This window comes from Trachinotus anak, unplaced genomic scaffold (genome assembly GCF_046630095.1).
Source record: "Trachinotus anak isolate AG129_WGS33_773 ecotype Australia unplaced genomic scaffold, CSIRO_AGI_Tana_v1 ptg000031l, whole genome shotgun sequence".
Taxonomy (NCBI): Eukaryota; Metazoa; Chordata; class Actinopteri; order Carangiformes; family Carangidae; genus Trachinotus; species Trachinotus anak.
The window spans coordinates 7,598,962-7,618,234 of NW_027273882.1; the positions used below are offsets into that span (position 1 = coordinate 7,598,962).

The following is a 19,273-nucleotide window of genomic DNA, read 5'->3' on the forward strand; positions in this document are numbered from 1 at the left end:
AAATTTCAACCATTTAGCTTGAAATTTTAGTTTTTAAAATATTTTGTTGGGATTTTATTATAAAATCTTTTGGACAAATCACTTTTACTCCAACTTAAACATTTTAAAGCAAATTAAAAAAAAAAATTATGAATTGTTTCCTAGTCCTATCTACAGTCCTACTTATATGAGGAAAGAAACCCATCACCATCTTTCCATGGATAAAACTTGGCAGAATGGTCCACCTTCATTTAAAGGGGTTGCAGACTTATTTTCCTAATGCTGGTACTATAAATAACACAAAAACTCCTAAATGTGAGGATGAATTGTTTCAGATTTTTCCCTCTTAAAATGAACTTTGAAGACATTTTTTATGGTTCAAACGGTCGACTGAAGCTTGGCTGCTGCTGCTTCCAGCTGTACTTGCAACTTATTCTTTAAATACCGCTGAGTCAGATTTACACCTTTTAGTAATTACTGGTGTTTGAGGTCAGATGGAAACTTTGTAGCTTCAGAAAGTTCTACTTTTCCGGAATTTACAAAACCACAGTTTTTAAGACTGACAACCATAAATTATAAAAATTTTACAACAGGCTTTCAGGCAGTTTTACAGATGCTCAAGGGCGTGAAAAGTTTCTCTGCTCATGAAGGGCGACATAAAACTTTCGTCCAAGTAAAGGCACATCAGCAAAATTACAATTTCTTGGTAGAGCTGCTTATATGAACTGAGTAGAAATGATGCAGTCATTGTAAGCCCTAGATGAGAATAAAGTGCTTTTTTATTCACAAATTATTTCTACTCTTAGAAATTTCAGAAGAGATCAGCATGACTTGGCTGTCAATGAGAAACAAAAAATGGAAAAATAAATTTGTAGATAAATTTGACAGTCTCCATTATTTGTGACCACCAAAGGATGTTCGAACACAGATCCAGGCATCTGATGGAAACTTTCGTACTGGAAGTACATTTTTATCTGTAAATCAATTTTAAGAGGAAATACAAAAAAGATTTATGGCACAGATGGAGAAAAACATTTTTTTAAAGAAAGCCTTTGTCAGAGGAGCTGAAATTATACAGTGGGCTAGAAGCTTTCCTGTCAGTGGAGCGAACACGAGAGGGCAGATTTGTGATGGCAGAGTTAACAGTGTGAAATACTTGACGTGTTGAATCATATTTCAGCTCCTGTTTGTTGTCTTTCAGCTGTCGAACTGGAGGCACCCACAAATCTGGTGACCTCGGAGGTAACCCACCGCTCCTTCCGTGCCACCTGGACGGCACCCGGTAGCCCTGTGGACAAGTATCGCATCACTTACATGACTGTGGCAGGAGGTCCCACCCAGGAGGTGAGATAAAGCTTCTCTGTTAGTGCTGCTGCATTCAAAACCTGCCCCTGAAACTAGAGCTTCATGTCCTATAGAGGAGGAAATCATAGTAATGATACACATGGTAACGCTGTCATACAGGATGTTCAACAAAAACAAAAAAATGCTTGTATTAGGATGAACTTTTATCCAGAGAAACATAAATGTGTGCAACATCAGATTTGGTTCTTTGATGACTCAAATAAAAAAGTAAGTAAGAGTAAGAATATTAAAAAAATAAGAAGACAGCAGAACACACACCAAAGCTGCAGCCTCTGCAACACTTTGAGAAAACAGCATGAGAATGTAACAGTGTTTAACTGTCAAACTTGTCTTGATAGTAGCTGCTGTTAAAGGATAAAGCTTCTTCTTCTTCCTCTTCTTGCCATGAAATCCCCAAACTAAGACTAAATGTGTTCTACTGATTAGAACTGTGTGTGTATCACAGCTTGATGTATCTGATTGCTCTGAGCCATAGAGCTCCACTGTTAAAACACATCACTGTTACACTGGGTGACATGTTTTCAGCACCATGAGCACACACACTGTGGTTTATTTGACTCAGTCCCACACACATTGTCCTGCTACTCCACATCCTCACTACAGCACAAAATGTGGATTAATTTGCCAATGAAAAAAGTCCACAACAAATGCACAGTTTACTCCTGTTTGTTTGATAAAAACAACAGTGAGCAGCTGCATTAGGACATTCCTGAGACTTTTTCAAAAATGAAACTGTATATTTGTGAAGTGTAAAGATTTGGAGCTGAGAGCCACAGAGTAGGAGGGTTAGAATGTGTTGAGACACAAATTAGCACACTGTGGGTTTTAATCTGGTTTTATAGATAAAGAAAACACCAGATTTATCCTTTAAAACGCTATGGCTACTACCACTATTAATAATAACCATAATAATCATTCTATTTACAAAGTAAAGTGATAACAGCTAACAGCTGATTTACAAACCTCAGTTTAGAATACAATGAAAATAAATAAAAAACAAAAACACTAAAGACGCACTGTTTACAGAGATTTGTAGTGACAAATTTAACAAATCCATAATACAATTACTTTGAAGATGCTCAAATGTCTGACCTAGCTGCAGAGTTTTGTTTAATTTGAACACATTGAAAAGCTTTTTGATTATGACAAAAGAGCAGAGTCTTTTTTTCCCCTCACATCTTCAACCTGGTTTAGATAGAAAGACCTGGTTCTGTGATGGTTGTTTGGGAGTAATTCAAGTCTGCTGTTCCAGGTATAAATGGCCAAAAGACTCTTACAGAATTATTTATTATTTTTATAGAAGTTCATTAGAAAAATGTGCTCAGTTTGATCCCTGGTTCAGAGACTTTATATCCACCATGTGTTCATGCTGGATCAGATCCTGAATATCAAATAGCATCCTGTTTGTTTATTTATCTCCTTTGTCTCCCATTAGGCCTGGTTGAAAGTGTAACAGATAACTCTTGTTCTTTGTTCATATGTGTGAACTGGACCAGGTGAGATTTAGTACTTCCTGTGAATTTAGATAATTACAGGTTGTCAGTCAGACAAAAACAGATTAATTGACACTTAAATCCCCCCTGATGTTTAATGTTCTGCTGTTTGTCATTTATATTCGACAAACCTCACCAGCCAGGTTAAAACCGACCCTTGAAAGTGTTTCCACATACCCAGGTCTGGCTTTCATTCAAAGCCATGTTTACTTGGCCTTCAGGAACTGCAATCTGGATCCCAGTTGCTTTGGTGAACCTGCGTTTAGTTTACACTTAACCTCCTGTCAGTCCCATCTTTAAAAACAGAGCACTGGGTCTTTTCCATCTTTTGTGCTTTTATTGGCCCTTGTCAGATGGGGCCTGTGTGATTATAATCGGGCTCGTCTGAAATCAAGCAGAGTTTCCACTGGATCCACTTAGCTTAACGTTATAGACCTCACACTGGGGTGAGACGCCTCACCGTACAGCCCCTCTCTCCTCTGTCATCTGTTTATATGAGCCTGTGAAACATGTATGAATAAAAGCATGTGTAATATATGATGTTGGGTGTTTAGTGCAGGTCTTATCTCCAGCAGCCAGTAACAAGAAGGGTCAAGGTGAAGGCTGAGGCACGCTGCCAAGAGATGAAACAAATATTACTGTGTACCTGGAATATTCATGCATAAAGGAGAAACGATAAGGTTATGCGATCTTTTTTGATATTCGGGCTTGAAGAGGATATCAAGTCCAAGTGAAGTCAGGAGTCATTGGTTTTAAAGTCAAATTCATGACTCAAGTTAAGGTCATGTGACCCGAGTCCATGCCTCTGCTGTACTTTACTGACAACCATTTCTCAGACCATGTGTGTGGCTGTGTGATTTTCGAATGTCTATACTGGCTTCCCCTTATTCCAGTACACAATGAAAAACTACTTGCAGAAACTTGAAACTTATTTTAAATGCATCACAATGAAACGTGCAATGTTTTATGTGGAAGTTGCTTAATTTAAAGCACAGAGTGATCTGTGAATTCTTGCTGGTGGTGAATTCACATGCTGAGGTGCACAGCTGATAACATTTACACATCCAATCTAACATGAGACTGCACCAAAGGAATGTATGTCTGCTCCACAATAGATTGTTATAACTTCTGTGGGGCCTTTATTGAATGTCATGCCCCTCTTTCTTGTCATTTGTGTCCTGTTCGTCTTCATGCTGTCAATCAAATGAAGGCCTGAAAACGCTCCCCTAAAATACTCAAAGAAGCTAAAATACATGGATGCTCTGCGAATAAGTTGTGTTGTAGATAGATTTGTTTGAAACCTGCACCCTGCAGGGCCCTGAGGGCCTTTAAATCTGAGAGGTGGATCAGCGTAAAACATGTATCCAGATAAGTTGATGATCTTGCTCCTTGGAGCAGGCTTCACAAAGCACACTGCAAAAAATATTTTTGTTGACAAAGTTCTGTTTGTGAGACATTAAACATCTTGGCTGTGTCTCCTCTAAAAAAGAAAAGCAAGTTACTTAAAAAGAATCAAGAAAATCTTAACTTGATCTTAGAAAAATATTTAAACTACTTGATTTGCATTGGAAACAAGTTGAACGTAATCAATGACAGATATACTTTTAATAGTTTGATAAGAGGGAGATATATCTGCAGGTTTCACCAGCTCCTGAAGCTGCAGCCTCTCTCTGTTTGTTTGTTGTTTCTCCTCTGGGTTTGATTTTGCAGCAGGACAGTGCAGGAATGTGACACCATTTAGCAGCCAACACATGAGGACTTTCCCACCAGCACATGAATGCAGCAAGAAAGCTTCGGCTTAACAGCCTGTAATCATATAATGGCGAAAAAATGAGACCAAACACTGCCTGACAGACCCTGATGAACTGACCGCCAGGAGAGATCAGTCCTTCGATTTTCAGCCAAAACTTCTGATCTCAGACTGACAGAAGCATTAGCTGACAAAGTGCTTCTTCCTCTGATGTGACTTTAATGTTGGATTGTAGAGTCAGTTGAGTCAAACTGATGTCTGGAAAAGACAATCAGCCAAAGAGAAAAATCTGGCTCTACTCTGCTTCAGCAGCTTTACATTCAAAAAATCTGTTTGAATCAGAAGGTTTTGGTGATTTTTATTTCCACAGCCACTGTGACAGCAAGAAAAAAGCTTTGTCATGTGCGATGTGTCTGTTCAGTTGGACTCAAGTCAGTCTGAAAACTTTGACGCTCAGTGCAAGTCACATGTAAATCCTCTAAGGCTCAGTTCAGTATGTGTTTGTACTTGCCTAATTAGTTATTGGAACATTTTATTTTCAACCTGCTCTACCTTGATCCTTGATCCTTCTCTTCTTTGATGGTTGGAGTATTAGGTGACACAATCAGGACAGAAATCTGTTCAGACTGCAGATTTTCAGCTTTTTTGAAAAGAACAAAAATTTGGCACCTTCTTGCTTCTTCAGTTGCTAAACTCCCAAAATATAATGACATATGTTGCAGTGAGAGTAGCTACCTTGCCTTCCTGCTTGACTGCACTTCTCTCTCATATAGAATAAACGTAATGTATGTTCAATAGATTATATTATAGGGATTATGTAGTGTGAACTAAAAATTGTATCTGAAGAAGCTAAAAAGCTCCCAAAGATCTCAAATGTCCTTCATAAAATGCAGGTTTAAATCAAGAACCCTCTGATCAAAAAAATAGACAAGATGCTGAATCTAACCAACACACCAGCTTTTAGTGCTTGTCACTGTTCAATACTCAGTACCAAGGACATATTGAGATGTGACTTCCAACTCTATAACTCTTCCAACTCAGTGACTTCCTCCTCTGCTGCTCTTCCAGAGGTTTCTCAGTTGGTCCTCTCTGTCCCAATCGACTAAATCCTTCAGAACAGGTCAGAGTTGAAATGCACTGGCCACAGAATGATAACCAGTCCTTTATCGTTTCAGCTGCTGGTTGACGGGACAGTAACCACTGTAGTGCTGGAAGGCCTGACCCCTCTGACTGAGTACCTTGTCAATGTTTACTCCGTGGTCGGCGAGGAGAGCAGCGAGCCTCTGAAGGGCACCGAGACCACCTGTAAGTGTGTTACCTCTTCACCTCTTTACCTTCCTCTCCCTCTGTTTCCCCTCGCCACTAAACTTCTAAGGCCACTTCCTCTTTGCCTTCTTTGTTTCCACGCTCGGTGGCTTTTTCACAAGACACTGGGTGCCCTTTGGGTCAACAGACGTGATTAAAGAGGAGCTTTAAAGGCGGATAGCATCAGCTCCGCTGCGTTTTACTGTTGTGGGAAAGCTTTTTGTTTCTTCTATATGGTTTGTGAGATAAACAACTTGATTTCTCTGCTCATTATACTGTTTCAGACACATTGATGGAACTTGTTTACTTGCCCCTCCACCCAACAGCCTGCTCCAACATCTCTGTTTATACAACATATATTTAGCAGCTGATCTGAGGCGGAGAACTGTTTTACATAGACAGTGTCCTATGATGCAATGCTATGAGCTGATGTTAGTGTGTGGTGGGTGAAGTAGGAATCACATTGAGCCGTAAAGACAACAGTTAAAAAGTTATTTATCTGGTCTGTGGTCTTTGCATATATCTTAAATAAACTGATAAAGTTTAACGACGTGTTAAGTGCACGGCTCTAAGTGCTTTTATTTGCACATTTGTCTTTTAATGTTCACTTTATTTGTTCTTAAATGTGCCACTGATTTTTACAATGAGCTGTTTTCCACTGTCATAAAACAATATCTGATTGTTCTGTTGTCATCCACTTGGATGGCACCAGCGGCTGTCAGATCACTGTGGTTACATTTACTATCATTTCTTAAACTAACACTCAGTTAGGTCATAATGTCCCTGTGAAAACACAGTCTGCAGTGCGTCTGTGTGGCTCCATCTTAAAGTCTGGTGTCCTTGATTGATCTGCTGTGGTGCTAAAACAGTCATGAGGATGCTGTGCAGAACCTCACTTTTATCAAGTCAGAAATTACATTTTCTGTTATAAAACAAATGTTTTGGGTGCTCAAAACGTCCTGTTTCACAGTAAAGGTCTGTTAAATGTACCAGTGGTTTGGTGTCTTAGCGAGTGTTGAAGATCCCATTTTTTCTTTTACCTTTACTGTTTCCACAGTTACATGCACATAGGAAATCCAATTATATAGAGAAATTAGATTTCTCTCATCTCTCCAACTGCTTTCTTTAAAGTGTATTATGCAGACCACATGGTGGTATTTCTGTTTGAGTTTGGATTTTTAAAATAACCTGTGTATCTGCTTAAAACAGGCTAATTTAGACTCATTTATTTTAGTTCCAGTTTTAGTCAGACTTTTAGATTTAAGTTTCAGGGACCAAACACTACAGCAGTTATGTGTCCTTTCAGCAATACTTTCCCTGTCTGTTTTTGACATGCACATTCTCAATTGTAAAAACCCTGTTGCAAACCTTATTTTTTAGCATCAACATGCCTAAGAGATTTCTTCAGCAGAACTCTCACTGTGTTAACTTTGTTTGCTTTAATCCCTGAACCCCAATAAAGAAAAAAGATGTCCAATAAGTTAAACAAACAAACAAATCAAAAAAGTCCAGAAAAAATATCCTTTAAAAAGCAAAAGCCCAGACACGTGATACCAAATATTCAGCACATCAAAAGCACTAAAGTTTACGATCTCTTTGGGACAGCCTGGGATTTTCTAAAATATGACCTCGATGTCGCCTGCCTGTTTGTATCATTATCTTTTTATGGTGCCAAAACCTCCTCCAAATATTAGATATCAGAAAAGATCGTTTCAGTCCCACTCAGTCAGTCATTTGTTGCTCTTAGTCAGATACTTCAAATTACATCAAAGCATTGACTTGACATGGACTATTATTAAAACAGGAAATGTCGAGGATGGTCCAGCCTCAGTGCTCCCTGAAGACTTGGTATCATGCTAATCTACTGAAAGTGGTTCCCTGCTCTGACTGTGTGTTTGTGTCCTCTCAGTGCCGCTGTCAGCAGCGAGGAACATGAATGTTTATGATGAGACCCTAAGCACCATGAGGGTGAGATGGGAGGAGGCAGATGGCGCCACAGGGTACATGCTGCTATACAAAGCAATCAACGCCACTGAGGCACAGCTGGAGAAAGAGGTAACGTAATGCTACCTTCAGATGCAACATGAGAAGTAGTTTGAAGTTTATTCATTCAAAGATACTGAGATCTGCTTAGACAATTGCTATGTTCCTTTGTATCATGTAACAGCCAAGGTAACAGAGCAGGTGGTATCTTTGCGAACTGTTTGGCCTTTGAGCTGAAGATGGTGAAAGGACCTTTTTTGTTTTTTTGTCGGTTCTTGGTAGCTTAACCCAGCTACGGTTGAGTTTGCTTTGTGCATAGTTAGCTGGGGCAGCCAACAAATTAACAAATTACATTAACATGTAATGGTTTACCATGTGGGGAGCAGCATTTTATCCAAAAATGGGATGTGAATATCTATGATCCCCCCAAGTATATTACAACACCTCGGACACAAACACACTTAAACATACAAAACTTACACTTGGACTCACAAACTCACTCATCTTAATTTGTGTGCTCAGCATTTCCACATTGGCTTTAAAAGAGTGGGCTTCAGCCCGCACTGTCTTACTGCTTCCAGATGGTGATACGAAGAGCACTTCACAGAGCAGGAAGTGGACTTTAGTGGTACAGCTCAGACCAGGCCTACAAAAAGCACAGCCCTCAGACACGCTGGGTGATGGGAAGGATTAGCTCATGGCCTGAAGTCATTGGGATGATATAAGCAGAACAGATGCTATGAACACCTCTACGGTGTTAACCTACATGTGCAATTATACAGCAGAGGAAAATTTAAGGGATGATTTAATGTATGATGAGGTGGTCTGTGCTGGAAATTATGCACCTGAAGTGTGACTTGAGATTTCAAAATGAGGTGGAGCATTGTGTTATTTATTTCAACATTATTCTTTTGACATGAAATAATGATTAAAGGGATTTAATTGTGTATTTCTGGCACATGGTAACATTTGTTTTTTTCCAAGTGAATGTGTGTGTGTAAAGTAGTCATTCAAAAAGTGTGCCATGCTTTTAAAAACGGTAGACAATAACGTAGAGTGTACACTACAGGGCCAAGGCCTGGCTCACAGGGGTTGATGTCAGGGCTCTGTGTAGGCCAGACAAGTTCTTTCAGACTTTGTGTATAAGGGCATTGAGTTGAAAGATCTTTGTCTTAAATATTATTGCATGCTGTAGCATTGAGATTTACCTTCACTGGAACAAAGGGGCCCAAACCAGGAAAAACATCTCCAAACCAAAATCACATAGAGTATGACACAAGTCTTGTGTCTTCTGCTCGATCTGCATCCCTCTTTCCCCCATCTACCTCACTCCATCTTTCTCTCTTCTTGTTTATTTCCCCCTCTATAATCCTGTAGGTGCGAGTTGGTGGAGATGTAACAAGCGTCCAGCTGGTGCAGCTGTTACCCAACACAGCGTACTCCATCACACTTTACGCCCTGCATGGTGAAGCTGCCAGCGACCCTCTGGAGGGGACAGGAGTCACCTGTACGTCTTTACACTACATGTAACACAAGTCAAGATTTAAAAAGCTTTTCTAAACCAGTTTTAAATTGGCTTGTCATTGTGAGGCCTCAGTTTTCTTAAACACAGACCTCACATTGCTTTCTTAAATGTAAAGATTATTGTCCACTCAGAGAAGGTTTCTGAGTTCTTAAACTCCTCCACTATAATGACGATATTTATATTTATCTAAAATAGTGGGATTGATTCTGTGTTCAGAACAGCTCTGCCTCAGGGGGGTGTTTGTCTAGATACTACACAAACATTGCAAATACTCTGCGATAACAGTAGTTATCAAGAAATGTTAGAAAGTATTTGAAAATATCTTTTCACAAATGTAGGTATTTCTGATAAAGTGACTGTCATGCTATTTTACTGCATACTAGTTCCAAGCTGCAATAACTTTCATCCTTTAAAATGTCACTTTTTTAATCAGAAAAAAAGTTATTGGATTTTTGGAAAGGTCAAAATATGTTTTATTTTCATGTCAACAGTTATTTTATAAGAGCTGCACACAGATAGATAGAAAACAGATGCAGTGAAAAACAGGCTCTATAAAGCAGCAGCACTGATGCTGTCTGTTTTTCAGCTATTCAGTAAGTTTTGACGGCAACGTGTCAGTCAGCATCTTTTAAAGTCTTCACAGGAACATTTACAGTGATGATGGGATCAGAAATGGTTTTATACTTGAGTCAGGATGGTCAGTTTTAATGGATGTCCTGACCCTGTCCTCCCTTAGTGCCCATACCTGCTTCTGGAGTCCTGAGAATCACTGACGTTACTCACAGCACCATGAGGCTCAACTGGGACGCTTCTCCTGGACCTGTCCGCAAGTACATGATCACCTACAAACCAGAGGGGGGAGAAATCAAAGATGTAAGTCTGAGGTTTTATGTTTCAGTTTTATTTCCAGTGCAGGATCACAGGACAATTATAAAACACTACAGTGGTACTAACTCCCTGTCATTACTTAAACTAAACCAGATCCTCTAGATGAAGAGTTATGAACAAACTTCAGGTGTTCGAATAGTAAAGTTAAATATTAACAATATCAGTGCTTAATTATAAAGTTTTACCTGTTAACTTAGCTACAATAGGCGTAGCTGTAAAATTATCAGTCAATTAATTGATTAGTCAATTAAGACATTTGACTTTATCTTACCTTACCGTGGAAACGTAGACAATTACCCATTACAGTGAACTTAGCGAATGAACCGTGATGCAGAAGGAGAATGTGACTTTAACATCACTCAATCTTTCACTGGAGAGTGGAAAACATCATATCTGTGTGGAGCAACAAGGAGACCGGAACCTTCCTCACAGTAATACATCGAACAAACAGAAATGGACCAGACTGTTTATATCAATGAACCAACTCCTAACATTCTCAAAACAGCAGCGGATCGAAATGTATTGATTTGTAGTTTCTTTTTTTACTAAAATGTTATTGGCTGATTAATCAATAATAACAATAATTTTTAGTTGCAGCTCCAGAATAAACCTGTTTGCTACTAATAACCCTTGAGAATGAATATGGGGCTCCTCCTGTGCCCTTGTTGTGCAGCTCAGACAATCTCTAACTTAAAAAACTACTGTCGAAATTGTACAGCTGTGAACTTTTCCACTGGCAGGGATCGGTTGTTACTCCCCTCAGATACAAAACGACAGTTTTGCTACAAAACTTGTGAAACTTGAAAATGTTTGTAAGGTCATTCAAAGGTGCCTTTAAACAATAAAACCTCACAGAGTGCTTCATAAGGGTAAAGCTTTAGTCAGCAGTGATATCTTTGTTCTGGGAAAGTGACCAAGTCAGAACCAAGTCAAGAGTTACGGCTGGCCTCTCAGCAGAGCAGCAGCTCCACATTGTTGGCTGATCTTTATGAGAAAAGCAGTCTGCTGGCAGAGGAGCACTGGCCCAGGCTGTCGGCCCAGCCTGACTGAATCATCCCAGCACCACTCCGTCTTCATAATTTCTCAGTTGGATGTCAGTGGAGGACAAACAGCCTGGGATGAGTCGGCAGCTGAAGGTGCCGTTGGTGGACACCTGCGAGACATTGCCAGAAAGTTCTGATGGATGACCAGCAGCTCTACTCCTCTTAAGGATTACAACTGAAGGCTTCTTGTCTCCTCAGAAGAATCCACCACATTGGCTTTATGCCTGCTGTGTGCTGCGGTTTTCTCCCTCTGCTGCTGACTTTACCCAGCTCTCCCCTGAAATGGAAAAATCAACTTCAGCGTTTTATGGGTTCACATTTCCATTTTTTTGTGAGCACTTTAAAGCCTCCTCATCTACAACAAGTATGTTTCAGTAGGCTTAGCAAGAAGTACAGTACACTGCTAACCAATTTTAAAATCAGGATCATAAATATACAGAAACTAACTTGGGTGACCCTAGTTTCAAACTCTTTAATGAAGCCTCACTGTTGCAGTCAGCAAACAAATACCTGCATCATAGGTGCCCAGTTATACTGTGCTGATACTTAACATTATCACATGTCAGTGAGTCAGAACTGAGAATTTTCTCTGGCCACATTATACAACATGATAATAGAGAAGAAGAATTTTTCACACATTTGTGCAGTGGCAACCAAATTTAGACAACACACAGACATTTTAACTGTGTGATCCAGTGAGTTCTGGGTCTACTCCGGGATCTTCTCACAGTTGGATGTGCCCAGAAAACCTCCAAAGGAAGGCAGCCAGGGCGCTTCCTAATCACCTTTCGACATGAAGGAGTCTACTCTGAGCTCCCTCCAGATGTCTGAGCTACACTACGTAGGAAACTCATTTCAGCTGCTTGTATCCATGATCACTTTTTTTCAGTCACCACCCAGAGCTCATGACCGTAAGTGAGGGCTGGAGCAAAGATCAACTGGTAAATCGACTGCTTTGACTTCTGTCTCAGCTCCCTCTTCACCACAATGGTCCAGTACAATGCTCACATCACTGCTGATGCTGCACAGATCTGCTCGTCAATGTCCCGCTCCATCTTACCTTCCAGTGATACTTGAACTCCTTCACTTTGGGCAACAACTCACCCGCAATCCGAAGAGAGAAATCCACCATTTTCTGGCTGAGAACCATGGCCTCAGACTTGGAGGTGCTGACTCTCATCCCGTCCACTTCACACTTAACTGTCCCAGTGAGCACTGGAGGTCACGTTCTGATGAAGCCAACAGAACCACATCATCTGTGAAAAGCAGAAGATTTAACATACCGTGTTTTGATGCAGATTAAAAAACATTTTCTATGATTATAATGACAGAATGAGATTGATAAGACTGTGCAGCCTTAGTGGAGGTATGCTCTTTGCAAGTGCTTTGTAATTATCGTTAACTATATTTGCCACCGGCAGGTTGAAGTCAACGGTGACATCACCACACTGGACCTTTCCAGCCTCATCTCCCAGACTGAGTATGATGTGGCCGTCACCCCGATCTATGATGAGGGGCCTGGAAGCCCGATGCTCGGAACCGCTATCACAGGTCTGAATCTGCTCTTCATGTTCGTTTTCTGTTTGTATGTTAATGTGCTTATTTTTATGTTCTGTGTGTTTCTGCTGTATTTCCATGGTGGTAGAAGTTTCAGCAATGGTCATCTCAAAACCTCAGCAAGTAAACCTGAAAATATTTTCATGTGTAGATACCACCAAGAATTAGTGGGAAAAGTGTTCTGTGATTTGGGTGAACTGACCATTTAACCCTCTCTAGCGTCTGAGCAGTACATGTGCTCTAGAGATAAGCACAATGTCTGTGATTGTGATGAGGTATGTATTAACTTTGACATCACTTTCCTTTTTATTCTCCCTCCTCCACTGAAAACAGCTTTCAGAGGGGGCGGGACTCTCTCTGTGCACCAATAAATCTGTGTGCGATCATTTACTGCATTGGCCCCGATTATCATTAATCCCAGGTGAACTGTGGAGCAACTTGTTTTCAGCACTTACAAACACACACACATTTCTACTTCTATACTTTTGAGGACTCTCAGTGATATAATACAGTTCCTAGCCCCTAACCCAGACCTAGCTTGGTGCCAAACCTCTGAGTCACTGCCCACATCTCTGATTTGTTCAGCAACTCAAACAGGTCTGGTGTTGTCTAAACTGTGGTCCTCACAATGATGCAGTACATACACACACTTTCCCACAGAGAAGCACACACACATGAACTCATTAACACATGCAAACAAACTTTCACACAAGCACAAACACAAATCCAAACATAATACACTTAGAGCACACACATGCTTCAACACACACACACACACACACACACACACACACACACACACACACGTGCTGGCCCACTAAGTGTAGTCAGTTACACACTTTGAGCTACAGTAAATAGGCTTCACATGATGTTGCCTCATCTCTCAGACCTCCTCTTAAAAACATCTGTATGCTTTCTTATGTCTGACTGTGTGAACAGATGTTGTTCCGGCCCCTAAGAACCTGCGGTTCTCCGAGGTGACCCAGACCTCGTTCCGAGCCACCTGGGAGCACGGAGCCCCGGACGTGGCCCTCTACCGCATCGGCTGGACCAAGAAGGGGGAGACCAACTTCCAGTTTGTAAGTTAGGCATATTTTCCTACAAGTTGCTTTCCTGTGACAGATTCTCCTAAAAGCTTAAGTCAGTGTAAGATTCATTCTGTTAAAGGACCGGGAAAGTGGGGGATCACATATAAACACAAATGGTCCACAGCAAAAACACAGAAACTTTGAATCAAACCCTTCGGCATCTACAGCTGCAGTTATGCTCCTCCCCTTATTATTAAATGGACAGAGATGTTTGATAAGAAACAGCCATGCAAACTTCTGAGAGCAGCCCCTGTTCTTATTCGCATACATTCATGTTTCAGCTGTAACTTGTCATCTCATCATTAGATTAAAGTTTATGAATGAATTTCTTCAAAGATAATAAATCATTGCACAGTATACACAGGTATATCATAAAATGTTTTTTTCTGGAGGAGAAAAATATCCCTGAAAAGTTTTAAAGTTTAAAAATGTCAAAGTTCAGTACTGTCTGCGAAGAAGACATCTGACATCCTGTATACAGATTGTCTCCTGGTGGGTTTTGTTCACTTTATATTCCTATTAGTCATCAAAATTGCCACTTTGGCAGCTGAATAAATAATTTGGTGAAGTCCTTTCTCTTAAAATATGCAAATGATCTTTGTTTGGACAGCACTCTCTGTCTGCAGTGACAGTAAACATCTGTTTTCAGTTGCCCCATCCTTACAGTATCAGTGGTGGAGGTTTTGCCTGTGGCCTGATAGTGTTTCTTTCCTGTGATTAAAACTGGAGCCTGAACTCAAATACAGCAAGTCGAGCTCTGAGTTCAGGTTTAGAGCATTCAAGCACACCTGCAGATACTGAGTTCACTGCACAGTCCAGATTTAAACCATCGACCTTCCCGTAAAGCCCTGCCTTTCAAAGGAGGGTCCACTTAGTTACAGTTATGAAACTAAATGTGGCTTTGTTTAACCACAAAGTGAAACAGTCATACTGCAGGTTTGTCAATTAAGATATTTCTTATTACTGAAGTAAAAAAAGATTTCAGTAATGATCCATTGTGGTTTTACAGATCCTTTACTGCCATGGCTCACAAAACGTAGTTATTATGTATGCCAAGACTTAAGTAAAAACATCCATTGAAACTGAAGCAAAAATAATGCTCCCTTTGTTTCCCTTTTGTTGTTTTTGGGTCCACTTTTGTCTCCCCGCCCAACATACATGAGCTCAAAAATCTGTGAATGAAATGAAATCCATATCAGGTCGTTCTTTATTTAGTCATTCTTTTCTTTATTGACTTATTAAAACAGAAGGCTGTGAAACGCGTCTCTGTAAAGCTGTCGTCAACCTTCATTCATTGTTCCACACCATCTTTTTAAAACAAAAAAGCTTATTTTTTTATATATTTCATAAGCACACATTAAGCCAGCATGTCACCTTTCAAGTTTATTTATAATAGCCAGAGGAAGAGGAAGAACACAGCAGCCAGTATGGATGAAACAAACAAAATAGAGCCACCTGTAGGAAGAGATAAAACCAAAAATCAAAGCTCTGAGAAAACAAGTGGCTGTCATGTTGTAACTTGCTATGAATGAGTGCTCCAAATAGTAAATACAGTTCAAATGTGAATCTTTTTTTTTAAATGAATTTCTTATTTTGTCTAGAAGAACAATAAAATGTCTTCAACAGCACAGTTAAAATACATTTTATGGCATCCCACTACTTGGATGACAGAGATTACTCTAGACACTTATTTTTATTAGTCATAGAAACAGACTGTAAACATGTTTCTTCATGCTCCTCCTTCTGTTGCCAGGCCATCCTGAATAGCGATGAGACCTCCCATGTTCTGGAGAACTTGGACCCTGACACTGAGTACGATGTCACCGTAACAGCCATCTATCCAGATGAGTCGGAGAGTGAGGACCTTATGGGAAGCGAGCGTACATGTAAGACAGCCACTGTGTCCCCCGACGCCTTTTCAGGTCCCAAAAACAGCCACCATATTTTACACTCACTGATGTAACTCGCATTGAAATAACATTGTTTTCTCAACGTCTCTTTCTAGTGTTAAAGGCTCCGGAGGGTATGTCATATGAGAAGGACAGGTTCCTTTTCATTGTAATGTTCATGAGTTTGTGTGGAATGGTAATGTGGACGATACGGGACAGTGTTGATGGGAGCACACTTTTTCTTTCTTTAACTGCATGTGCATTTTAGTGCCTCACTGTGCGTTCCCACCACAAGCAACTTGAGGAGTCGCCGATGACCATTGATTTTCTGCGACAAAAAATAATTAGTCACAGTCAATTTCTGTTTCTGTTCTGTTTTACAAAAGTTGAGGTTCACCCAACATCAACATTGGTGCTACAGTCACCAGTCAGCTTGCTAATAATGGCAAATTCGCAGTAGGCTCTGCTATAGCTAGCCAGTAGTGCTAATAATAGAGCTGGTGGAGGACTTGACTTAGCTACCACCTGGTCTATTATGTTTTTGTATGAAGACACCTTGGTGTGCATTAACTAAAAGCATAATATATTCTTATAATTTGTTGAAGAGGCTGATATAACCAGGTTCTGCAGCCACATTCTTCTAATTTATTGTGATTATAAAACTAAATGCCATGGAAGCAATGTCCGCTCAAAATCTAATCATGACTTATAACAATAAACGTTTAAATATCATAGTAGTTATCAAAATCTCTTTCACCAAGTATATTAAGCATCCTAAGCACATATATAATAGTATATAGTTCTATCTTATCTTAACACTCATACTTAACATCAGGAGTCTGTTGGTCCATCATGTGGCATAAATAAATCATACACAGCCAGTTTTTTAAAATCGATGTTTGCTTCACAGTAGATGTGCAGTAGATTGTGGTGTGAACGTAGATCCAGACTCTTGAAATGCAGAAAGTGTGAGAATTGACCAATAACATGTCATCCTCCACAGACCTCCATGACTGTGATTGATTGTTTTAATGCCACTGTGAACCTTTTTGGGGTTTTTTCCATCTTCCACCATTTTGTCATTATAACATTTCTGTTGTCACAGCTCATCTCACAATTTGTAACGTCATGTTATCATGTCATCATTTCATTATGTCATCCTTCATCAGTGTCCACCTCATCATCAAATTAATGTGGTTGCATGTTGAATAGTGGTTCTGCTGGAGGGTTGGTGGTCAGTGAACTTATAATTCAGCAAGACAAGCCAGAGGATTGTGTTCAGTATTCAGTCACTGATTTATCCCTTAAACTTTGTCACAGTACTTCCAAGTTTTCTCCTTTATATGATTTGCAACTTTGTTATAGTGTCCCCCCCAAATCAGTTTGTTTTAATCTCAAAATTTGTTATAGTGCTCTCAATTTTTTTGCTGGAACTGTTATGAACCAATATTCATTTTTATAATCTCAAAATGTCAGATAATTAACTTGTTATATTTGTTTGTTGTAGAACCCCCCCCAGATGTATTTGTTATAATCCCCCAAATTGTCATAATGGTCGCTAATTTTATTTGTAATAATCTTGAAATATTATTTCTTCAAAATGTATGTTATCAACCCTAAACCTTGTCATAGTGCCCCCCTAAATTTGTTAAAATATTATTTTGTTTTAATCTCAAAATCTGTTATAATTCCCCAACTGTATATTATAAACCATAAAATGTGTTGTATTGACACACTTATTGTATTCACTTTAATCCCTGGTTCGTGCTGCTATTAACTGACTGAATGAGAAGTGACTGAACTTCAGCCCTGCTCTGAACAGCTTCACTGACCGTACTGCTACTCCTGTTTACAACCTCATCATCTTCTTGCTTTCATCCTAAAATTGACCCTTCCAGCTCCATGACCCATGAGATCTTGGGAGCATCATCATCACCTCCATCATCATTGTCATCCTCACCATCATCAGCTCTTATAAAACGCAGGGTGCACTGATTTTATAGTTTCGTCTCACTGTGAATGTCTGTGTGCTACTAGTACCTCGAGACCCTCCTCGAAACCTGAGAGTTTTCAATGCCACCATCTCCACGCTGACGGTAAAGTGGGATGCCGCCCGCGGCCCCGTCCAGAACTACAAGATCACCTACGCACCTACAGCTGGAGGCGAGCCGATCTCAGTGAGTTCACTGCCTGTTGTGCTGTAATTAAAATAACAGCAGGCAAGATATTTAGAGAACAACACAGGGGTGTCATCAGCATATGTATGTATATAGAAAATGGATCATCAATTCTTCCTAAGTGAAACACCACAGACTCATCTCAACTTGTTCAAATCAAAACAATTCAAGTAGAACTTTACAGAATACTGCAAAAAGATGTGAGTATTTTTCTCCATTCTATGTAAATCACAGTGTTTTTAGCTGTTCAGACAACACAGGTGTGTATGTGTTTCTGTAGAAACTCTGAACTATGAAGAAATCTCAAAGTGCCCTGCATGAAATACATTTAAAAGAATATTTACAGACTACATGACCAAGTGGCAGAATCTACATAAAATACTTTTTCTGAAAACGCACACAGACACACACACAAGAACAACAACTTCGCTGTTCATTTTATCAAGAGACCAAAGCTGGAGCGGCTCCACTGACATTGAACAATAGACTGACTTTGGAGATATCTAAAATGTTTTTTTAAGCTTTTACACCCAAATTGGCTCTGATTCATGGATTGTTTTGTAAATTTGAGATTTACCAGAAAATGAATCCCTCTCTGGCTGTGAACCCACACTGGGTATCATCTGTTTGTCCAGGATGAGAGGAACAACGTGACTGAATTCCTCTTTAGGGTGTATTTCTCTTATATGTTGTTACAAACTGGATTTTAGTTTTGCTGTTGTTTTTCCCGACCGTGCTTCTCTTTGACCACTGGGAACATCTTCAGTCTGCCTGACAACAAATCGATGAACATCTTAATATGATGGAGATCTTTAAATCTGTCTGAGGAGTTTTCTCTACAACTCCCAAAACCCATAAAGAAACAAATCAATCATCAGCTGGTGGATCTGACGGGAAGTTTTCTGTCCCTCCTGATACACACATTCAGGATGTCCAAAATGGAAAGAGACACAATGTGAGACTGCAGGAAAATGTTTTTTTATTCTTTCACTAAAACTGATAATTTAAAGCAAGGCATTGGTGAGTGTTTCAGAGATGGCTGCAACACCATCAAAAGATAAATGTTTGTTTATGTTTCTTGTGCGTGTTCATCACACAAGAATGAATATGAAGGAACTCTGTACTTCATCTGCTGGTGGAAGAAGAAGAACCACAGGAAATTGCCTTTTTTTCTACTCATGTTGGATTTTATATTAAAGACAAAATCTATTATTTTCTTCATGAGTCATCA

General features: G+C 39.7%; 1 protein-coding gene across 4 annotated transcripts in view; it reads left to right on the forward strand.

Moving 5' to 3' along the window:
* The window catches only part of col12a1b (collagen, type XII, alpha 1b), a 124,623-nt gene that overhangs the window by 39,498 nt on the left and 65,852 nt on the right, over positions 1 to 19,273 (forward strand). For 3 of the 4 annotated variants that reach the window (XM_071467518.1, XM_071467516.1, XM_071467519.1), the window contains 10 exons: positions 1,181 to 1,323; positions 5,763 to 5,892; positions 7,802 to 7,947; positions 9,253 to 9,382; positions 10,137 to 10,273; positions 12,753 to 12,882; positions 13,828 to 13,967; positions 15,730 to 15,862; positions 15,982 to 15,999; positions 17,903 to 18,042. In XM_071467518.1, coding sequence (XP_071323619.1) covers positions 1,181 to 1,323; positions 5,763 to 5,892; positions 7,802 to 7,947; positions 9,253 to 9,382; positions 10,137 to 10,273; positions 12,753 to 12,882; positions 13,828 to 13,967; positions 15,730 to 15,862; positions 15,982 to 15,999; positions 17,903 to 18,042 — 1,247 coding nt within the window. The remainder of the gene's footprint in view (positions 1 to 1,180; positions 1,324 to 5,762; positions 5,893 to 7,801; positions 7,948 to 9,252; positions 9,383 to 10,136; positions 10,274 to 12,752; positions 12,883 to 13,827; positions 13,968 to 15,729; positions 15,863 to 15,981; positions 16,000 to 17,902; positions 18,043 to 19,273) is intronic. The other variant, XM_071467517.1, reaches the window with a different exon arrangement.